The sequence below is a fragment of the Monodelphis domestica genome, chromosome 6, assembly GCF_027887165.1.
Source record: "Monodelphis domestica isolate mMonDom1 chromosome 6, mMonDom1.pri, whole genome shotgun sequence".
NCBI lineage: Eukaryota > Metazoa > Chordata > Mammalia > Didelphimorphia > Didelphidae > Monodelphis > Monodelphis domestica.
The window spans coordinates 5,863,985-5,871,572 of record NC_077232.1 but is presented as its reverse complement, the minus strand read 5'-3'; the positions used below and the strand labels follow the sequence as shown (position 1 = coordinate 5,871,572).

At 59.6% G+C, this 7,588-nt stretch overlaps 2 protein-coding genes across 5 annotated transcripts; one reads left to right on the top strand and one right to left on the bottom strand.

The window, feature by feature from the left end:
• The first annotated feature begins 1,761 nt into the window (after positions 1-1,761).
• On the top strand, positions 1,762-4,733 carry LOC100014782 (cell cycle checkpoint control protein RAD9A). 4 transcript variants are annotated; one of them, XM_056801217.1, is made up of 11 exons: positions 1,762-1,841; positions 2,030-2,100; positions 2,190-2,321; positions 2,421-2,535; positions 2,625-2,724; positions 2,962-3,136; positions 3,217-3,323; positions 3,402-3,466; positions 3,618-3,734; positions 4,070-4,235; positions 4,355-4,733. In XM_056801217.1, the coding sequence occupies exons 1-11, from the start codon at positions 1,777-1,779 to the stop codon at positions 4,448-4,450; spliced, it is 1,209 nt and encodes a 402-aa protein (XP_056657195.1). In that variant the 5' UTR covers positions 1,762-1,776; the 3' UTR covers positions 4,451-4,733. The 4 variants fall into 4 exon arrangements, with proteins under 4 accessions (XP_056657195.1, XP_056657193.1, XP_056657194.1 ...); XM_056801215.1 differs by having other exon boundaries at positions 1,795-1,953; positions 2,657-2,724; XM_003341912.4 differs by having other exon boundaries at positions 1,797-1,953; positions 3,027-3,136.
• Positions 4,734-4,777: 44 nt separating this feature from the next.
• Positions 4,778-7,282, bottom strand: PPP1CA (protein phosphatase 1 catalytic subunit alpha). Its single transcript, XM_056801218.1, has 7 exons — positions 7,099-7,282; positions 6,721-6,852; positions 6,088-6,318; positions 5,895-5,999; positions 5,574-5,797; positions 5,355-5,489; positions 4,778-5,261 (listed from the first exon to the last, which is right to left on the bottom strand). Exons 1-7 carry the CDS (start codon positions 7,151-7,153, stop codon positions 5,151-5,153), a joined length of 993 nt encoding a protein of 330 aa, XP_056657196.1. The 5' UTR covers positions 7,154-7,282; the 3' UTR covers positions 4,778-5,150.
• Between the last annotated feature and the right edge of the window lie 306 nt (positions 7,283-7,588).

Below are 7,588 nucleotides of genomic sequence, written 5' to 3'. Positions count from 1 at the left end.
AATGAGGAAGCTTGGAGGGCGTGTGGAAAAGACGAGACAGGAAGGCTCGGGTCGGAGAGCGGCGAAGTGGCTCAAGCATTCCGGAGAGTCATTTGGGCCAACAGTACAGACTCCTTGAGCCAGTGTGTGTGTGTGTGTGTGTGTGTGTGTGTGAGAGAGAGAGAGAGAGAGAGAGAGAGAGAGGAAACACTCGCCAAAACTGAAGCAGAGTGAAGGAAGGAGAACATGGTACACGGTGACGGAACAACTGTGAATGACTTCGATCTTCTCAGCAAAAATAACCCCCAAAGCCTCTGATTGCCAAAAATGCCGACTGCTTCAAGAGAAAGAACTGATGGAGTCTGATCCAGCCCAAAGGAACTTCTTTCACTTTTTTCCCTTAATTGTTTTTAGTTTGAGTTTCCTTCCACAAAAGAGTTATATGATTACAAATGTCAAATTTGTATCCATTGCTAACCCTCTTGGTCTGAGAAGGGAGGGAGGGAAGGAGGGAAGGAAAGAATTCAGAACCCAAAATTCTTTTTAAAATGTTGGAAATTGGGGGGAGGGGCAGCTGGGTAGCTCAGTGGACTGAGAACTAAACCTGGAGTCTGGAGGTCCTGGGTTCAAATCTGACCTCAGACACTTCCCAGCTGACCACCACTTGACCCCCATGGCCTAGCCCTTACCACTCTTCTGCCTTAGAGTCAATACACAGTATTGATTCCAAGATGGAAGCTGAGGATTAAAAAAAAACAACCCAAAACACTGGAAACTTTTAACATGTAATGGGGGGGGGGGGCTCAAAGATTACTGGGAAAAAAAGGAATGGGTTGTTTGGGGCGGATTTTTGCATCCAGTTGCATTGGTGCCTGCCCAATAGGTGTTCAATAAATGTTATTGATTCTACTTGGCCCAAAAGGGGAAGGCTTACTCCTGGCTGGTCCCTCTCCTCCCTTCTCCCCCCTCCCCCCCCCAGGGAAGCAGGCTGCTGAGGCGGGATCCCCTGGCCCTTGTCCTACCATTGGTCCCCTCTGCAGATTGTCCCCCCGGGGCTGGTCACCCGCTGGCTCCACTCTGGTCCTGGTTAATCCAGAGCCCCAAAACTCGACTGGCCCCCGTCAGCCAAAGTGTCCCTGAGGCTCCTCCCAGCCTCTTTCCAGACCTCCATCCCGCCTGTTCCTGAGGTGAGCTAGTGGGAGGAGGTCCTGTGACGGGGGCTCCTCCTGCCCCAGGAAGCTGCCCAGCCCTGCCCTCATCTGGGAAATGGGGGTCGTCCTTGCTTTCATTCACTCATTCCACATTTATTAATAAAGGAGTGGCTTGCGAGGCGCTGTGCTGGGGGCGAGGGTGCAGGGGCAAAACCAAGACAGCCCCTGCCCCAAGGGAGAGTAAACAAGGACGACATTTGGGAGAAAGACCGCTTTGGAAGACACGAGAGCCCCGATCACAAGCCCCTCCAGGTCTTGGCAGCCTCGGTTTGTGCATCTGCACGGGAGGCAATTGACAGAGACCTGGAATTTGAGAGAGTCTAGAAGTAAAGGGGCATACTCAAGAAGGAAGCGTCGGCGCACGCGCCATTTGGAGGCGGGCCCGCGTTGGGACCACACCTCCGAGCGGGAGGAGCGTTGCGACGCCCCAGGCTGGGGTAATGTGACGTGACAGGGGGTCAGAGGTAGTTGGGGTGCTTCGTCATGTGATGAGCAATTCCGGCCGAATTCCTATCATGTGACGAGGACCTCGACATGGATAGGCTGATTCCTCCGTCACATGATGAAGGCGCCTGCATAGGAACCAATGAGAGGGCGAGGCGGGCCGAAGCCAGGCCGAGGCCCAGCGCGCGGGAAGGGACCCGGCCCTGGGTGCGGGCTCGCCGGGTCGGCCGGGAGCAGGAGGCGGGGAGGAGAAAGGCGGGGGAAGGGCAGGCCGGGGCGGGCGACATGAAGTGCCTCGTGACGGGGGGAAACGTGCGGGGTAAGTGCGGGGCTACGGCCAGGGGCGGGGTCGGAGGTCACAACCTCTGCCCTCTGACACCCGCCCCCTTCCGCAGTGCTGGGCAAGGCCGCTCACTCGCTGTCGCGCATCGGAGACGAGTTGTACTTAGAGCCACTGGAGGACGGGGTGAGGGGCGTGCGGTGGAGGGCGGGGTAGGGCTGGGTAGGGCTATGGGCGGAAAGAGTTCACCTCTGACCCCCGACCTCCGCCCTCAGCTCTCGCTTCGCACCGTGAACGCATCCCGCTCGGCTTTCGCCTGCTTCCTGTTTGCGCCGCTTTTCTTCCAGCACTACCAGGCGTCCCGGCCGCCGCAGGGGCAGCCTCCGCGCTGCAAAGTCCTCATGAAGGTAGGGGCGTGGGGCGGGGCGGGGCGGAGCTGGGGGGCCGAGCCAGGAGGCTCGGGGCGCACTCCTCCTTGCTCACGGCCGCGTCGTGTCCCCTGTCAGTCGTTCCTGTCAGTATTTCGCTCGTTGGCAGCGCTAGAGAAGACAGTGGAGCGCTGCTGCATCGCGCTGAGCACCGAGAACAGCCGCTTGGTCATCCAGCTCCACTGCAAGCACGGTGCGGCCCGGGGCGGGAGGGGGCCAGGCCAGGCTGAGGCTCAGCACCCAGCCCTCCACATCCCTCTCACCTCCTGCCCCCGCCTCCAGGCGTGACCAAGACCCACAACCTGTCCTTCCAGGAGTGCGAATCCCTCCAGGCCGTCTTCGACCCGGCCCTGTGCCCGCACTTGCTCCGAGCCCCTGCCCGGTGAGCCAGGGGAGGGGTGGGGTGGGGTGGGAGGAGAGCTCCGGGTCCCCCATGGGGAGTGTGTTTCCCAAACATCCATTATTGGGTCTGAAGCAGGTTCTGCCGGGAAGGGGGTGGGGGTGGGCAGGGATCCTATGCCTACTGATGCCTCAGGAAGATGAGGCCTCCAAACACCCAAGACAGACAAATGACTTCCACCATTGGGCTGCTATTCCCATCGGAAAAATGGGCCCTTAGGGCCATCTTGGGTGGTCAGCAGAGCTGTCCAAGCTGAGCATTACTGTGGCCGGTGCCCTGGACAGGGTGTTGGTGGAAGCTGTGTCGCCCTTCTCACCAGCGTTGTCAGAGGTGACCCTGGGAGTGAGCAGGGGCCGAAGAGTCGTTTTCAGAAGCTACCTGGAGGAGGATACAGGTGAGCTGGGGAGCAGAAGCAGCTATGCCCATTGGGGTGGGAAGGTGTGGCTGACTAGAGCCTCTGCTTCCTCTTTGAAGATGCTGCCAGAGCCATGATGACAGAGATGAGCCTCAGTGAAGAAGAGTTCCAGCAGCTGCAGGCCCAGGAGGGAGCCTCCATTACCTTCTGCCTCAAGGAGTTCCGGGTGAGACCCTGCCCCCACCACAGCCCCTGTTGCTTCTCTGCATCAAACCAGCTCTGACATTTGGTTCTGGTCTTTCAGGGTCTCCTGAGCTTTGCAGAGTCAGCTAACCTTCTCCTCAACATCCACTTTGATGTTCCTGGCAGGTATTTTGGGCTCTTCCCAACAGCCTATCAGATAGGCAGGAACTGGGCTTCGATGGGGGCCCCCACAGGGCAGTGAAATATGAGAGGGACTTCTGCTATTCCCTCCTATTCTTGCCAAGGGCCCATGGGTAGCTCTCTTCCTTCCTGCCAGGCCAGCCATCTTCTCCATTGAGGATTCACTGCTGGATGGTCACTTTGTCCTGGCTACTCTGTCTCAGTCCGACCTCTGTTCTCAGGAGCCTTGTCGGCCTGGGCAGGGGACACACAGGTGAGGTGGCTTTCCTTGGCATCTCTCCCTTTCCTGTGAGCATGTTGTCCTCTGTTGTGATCTGGTCCAGCTTCTCCCTCTACCCAGCCTTTCCCAGCTCCCTGTGCCGGTTGGCTGTTTATAACAGTTTTCAGACTGACCTTGTAAAGTCTGTGGGAGATAGGACAGTCGAGTGGCTTGGGCCTCCTACTCTCCCTCCATTGTCCTCCCTTTGTGGGGAGAGGGGGTGGGCTGAAAGGACCCTTCCCTCTGCTGCACAAACAAGACTAGCCCAGCTGGTTGAGTTGTACCAAGTGCCCACACCCCATCCCTAGCTCTGGGCCTTTATCCCTTAGTACAACCCACCTGGATGACTTTGCAAATGATGATATCGACTCTTATATGATCGCCATGGAAACTACTGTGAGTGAAGGGGCAGCAGTCACTCCCAGGACCCCTTCCCCTGTGTCGGAGGAGGAGGCAGAGCCCAATGTGGTACCTGGGACCCCTCCTCTAAAAAAGGTGAGCAAGTGGTCAGTCCCCATAACTATTCCCTGTGGGGGTTGGGGATCTTCCACTAGGGCACTTGCTGCCCAGCTCAGGGCCAGGGCCCATGCTCAACTCTTTCTTTCCCTTCCTAGTTCCGTTCCCTGTTCTTTGGCTCAGTGTTGGCCCCAACAGAGTCTCCTTCTGAGCCCAACCCAGTACTGGCAGAAGACAGCGAGGGGGAGGGCTGAATCATGCTCCTCAGGACGAACCTCGAGTTCAAGACTTTTCACCTGCCTGGTTGTTTGTGCCAGGAAAGGCCTGAACCAAGCTGGGGGTGGGGGTATTGGTGCATCTGAGAGAATGGCTGCCCCTATCCAGCAGCAGGAGAGGACACAAGAGGCCCTTGGGCCTCAGCACCATGTGGCTAAGTTCTCTAGTGGGCTCTGGGTCTTGCTTCCTCCCCCTTCAATGCCCATGAGGCCTTCTGAGAAGGCAGCACCTTCTCCCTCAATAAAGACTCCCAAGCCCAAAGGAGCATGTGTCATTCCTGGACAAAAGGCAGGCTACTCAGGGGCTAGTGAGAATCCAGCTTTGACATTTATTCAAAAAAGACCAAATAAGGGCACAAAGCCTGATGTCTCCACACCCCTCTGCCAGAGGCAGGGCAGCTGAGCCCAGGCAGGACTCAAGCTTTCTTCCCTGCTCTAAAGGGGCTGTCCTCTTCCTTTCCCACCTCCCCCCACCCAGGATCCAGCTCAGAGAGTGGGGGGGAGCAGGGGAGAACAGGCTGGAGCTAAAGGGGATTAGACTATCTGATTTTGTTTATAAAAGAAAATGACACCGAAGTTTGGTGCTCCCTGCAACTAGAAGCCCTTGTGGGCATCTGAGGCCCCAAGAGGAGCCAGGATTTCTGTACAATCAGTTGTCCCCAGGGAAGCCCAGGGAGGGCTATTTCTTGGCTTTGGCAGAGTTGCGGGGTGGGGTGATAGGGCGGCCACCAGAGTTGAGGCCACTGAATTGCCCATATTTGCCTTTGTTCTTGTCGGCTGGTTTAAGGATCTGCAGAGAAGATGGGGCTGGTCAGAGGGTCTGTCCCCAGTGGATCCCCCAAAGCTCCCGTCCCTGCTCCCTTCTAGCCCTGGGCTCACCCACCTGGAAAGAGCACATGAGTGTTTCATCCACGCTCATCATGGCACCAGCATTGTCAAATTCGCCACAATAGTTGGGGGCAGAGAAGAGGGTGACCAGCTGCCGCTTGGCGAAGAATTCATAGCCATCTTCCACCACCTAGGCCAGAGCAAAGCCTGGTCAGCACTGGGCCACCCCCTGGTCCCAGCCCTCCTGGTCCCACTGCCCCCTTCCCCCACACACCTGGTGTGCCCGGCAGATGAGGTCCAGATCATGCTTGTGCAGAAACTTGGCCACCACCTCAGCCCCAAAAGTAAAAGAGACGCCGCGGTCGTTCTCCCCCCAGCCTTGGACATCTTTGTCAGGGTCTGACCATAGGAGGTCACACAGCAGCCCTTGGTCTGGCACGTCTGTGGGCCTCATGATGCGCCTGATCTGTTCCATGGACTGCAGGTCTGGGGATAGTCCTGGGGGGGCAGGGAGGTGCCTTCTCTGAGCCTCCTGCCGCCAGGGCAGGCACCTTCCTCCTCCCAGCTCAGTCAGACTCCCCTCAGGCCCCCTGACCTCCATGGCAGCAGAAAATCTTCTCATCTACAATGGCTGCGATAGGCAAACAATTGAAGCAGTCTGTGAAGGTCTTCCAGAGCTTTATGTTGTAGCGTCTCTTACCTGCAGGGGACAGAGGAGGTCGGGTGGTCTGAAGGAGGCCTGGATCTCTGGCCAAGTCCCAGGCTGGCCCCCAGGAGCCCCCACTCACACTCATCATAGAAGCCATAGATGCGGTTGATGCTGGCGCACTCGTGATTGCCGCGGAGCAGGAAGAAGTTCTCGGGGTACTTGATCTTGTAGGCCAGCAGCAGGCAGATGGTTTCCAAGGACTGTTTGCCTCTGTCCACGTAGTCCCCCAAGAAGAGGTAGTTGCTCTCAGGGGGAAAGCCCCCATACTCGAACAATCGGAGCAGGTCATAGTACTGGCCGTGGATGTCCCCTGAATGGGGGAGGCCCCAGACTGAGCTAGTTCTCTTCCCACCCCCAAACGGGAGCCCCCCAGACTGCTGTGAGGTACAGCTGTTCCCCATTATCTCAAGGCCATCCCAGCCTGGCACTTGGAGGAACACCCCACCCCCCCCAGCCTGGCTTCCCCCTGCGGCAGCAAATGCCCAGGGACTTGCCCCTCTCCTCTGCCCCCATGGAAGGGAAGTTCCCTTGGGCCCTTTACTTTTGGGGCCGTGGTGGTGGCCAAGTTCCTGGTCCCACAGGCCTGCCACCCGTTGGGTCCTGGACTCAAGTCGTGCATGTGGCCGAAGCTTCAACTTCACTATAAGGGGTTCATCTGTCCTGCCCCCCAGGTGCTTCTATGGAATCGAGGCAGGGGTCCCAGGAAGCTCACCGCATATCTTGAGAGGCGCCTCGAGCTCCAGGAGGATTGGCTGGCTCAGAAAGATCTCCCGGGACTTGAGACACAGGCCGCGGATCTCGTTCTCCGTCAGCTGTACGTTCTTGCCGGGTCGGGAGCCCTGCACTGGACACAGGCCTCAGAGCCCGCCCTGGCTCCACCGGGGGGGGGAGGGGGGGGGGAGGAGCACCCCCCATTCGCCCCCCGGCACTTCCGGTGGTCCCGGGCGCCCCCACCTCCCGCCGACACTTCCGGTGGTCCCGGGCGCGCCCGCTCCCCGCCCCGCCGGCACTTCCGGCGAGGCCCTGGCCCCGCTTCCGGCAGCCCCCCGGCCTCCCCACCCCACCCCGGCCTCCGGCCCCCACCCGGTACCTTCCAGGAGCCTCCCGATGATGGAGTCCAGGTTAAGCTTCTCGCTGTCGGACATGACGGCGCTGCCCCGAGGGCCCCGGCTACGTCCCTCCGGCCCGTGCCCCCCTCCGCCTCCGCCGCCGCCGCCGCTCCCGCCGCCCGCTCACGCCGCCGCCGCCGCGCCCTCCGCCCTCGGCCCGCGGCCTCAGCCCCCGCCCAGGCTCCGCCCCGAGTTTCGCGCCACAGCGCCGCTCGCCGGCCCGGAGGGGAGCAGCGGAGGCGATGGCGGCGGGAGAGGACGGGACCAATTAGTGAGGAGACGGCTCCAATAGGAGGAGGCTGAGGCGAGAGGCAGGACCAGTGAGCGAGCAGATGTCTCCGATAGGAGCAGGAGAGGGGCGGGACCGGCGAGCCCAGACACGGTCCTGATAGGAGGAGAAGAAGGAGGGTTGGGGGCGGAACAGGGCGGGGCTGGAGCTGGAGCCGAAGCCGGAAAAGAAGCCGGGAAGAG

Coding starts and splice junctions, on each gene's coding strand:
- LOC100014782 (XM_056801217.1), top strand. CDS start 1,777: ATGAGAGGGCGAGGCGGGCCGAAGCCAGGCCGAGGCCCAGCGCGCGGG. Junction 2,725..2,961: donor TTGCTCCGAGCCCCTGCCCG/GTGAGCCAGGGG, acceptor ATGGGCCCTTAG/GGCCATCTTGGGTGGTCAGC. Junction 3,735..4,069: donor CCTGGGCAGGGGACACACAG/GTGAGGTGGCTT, acceptor TTTATCCCTTAG/TACAACCCACCTGGATGACT.
- PPP1CA (XM_056801218.1), bottom strand. CDS start 7,153: ATGTCCGACAGCGAGAAGCTTAACCTGGACTCCATCATCGGGAGGCTC. Junction 6,319..6,720: donor GGCGCCTCTCAAGATATGCG/GTGAGCTTCCTG, acceptor TCCCCCATTCAG/GGGACATCCACGGCCAGTAC. Junction 5,490..5,573: donor TCATCTGCCGGGCACACCAG/GTGTGTGGGGGA, acceptor GCTCTGGCCTAG/GTGGTGGAAGATGGCTATGA.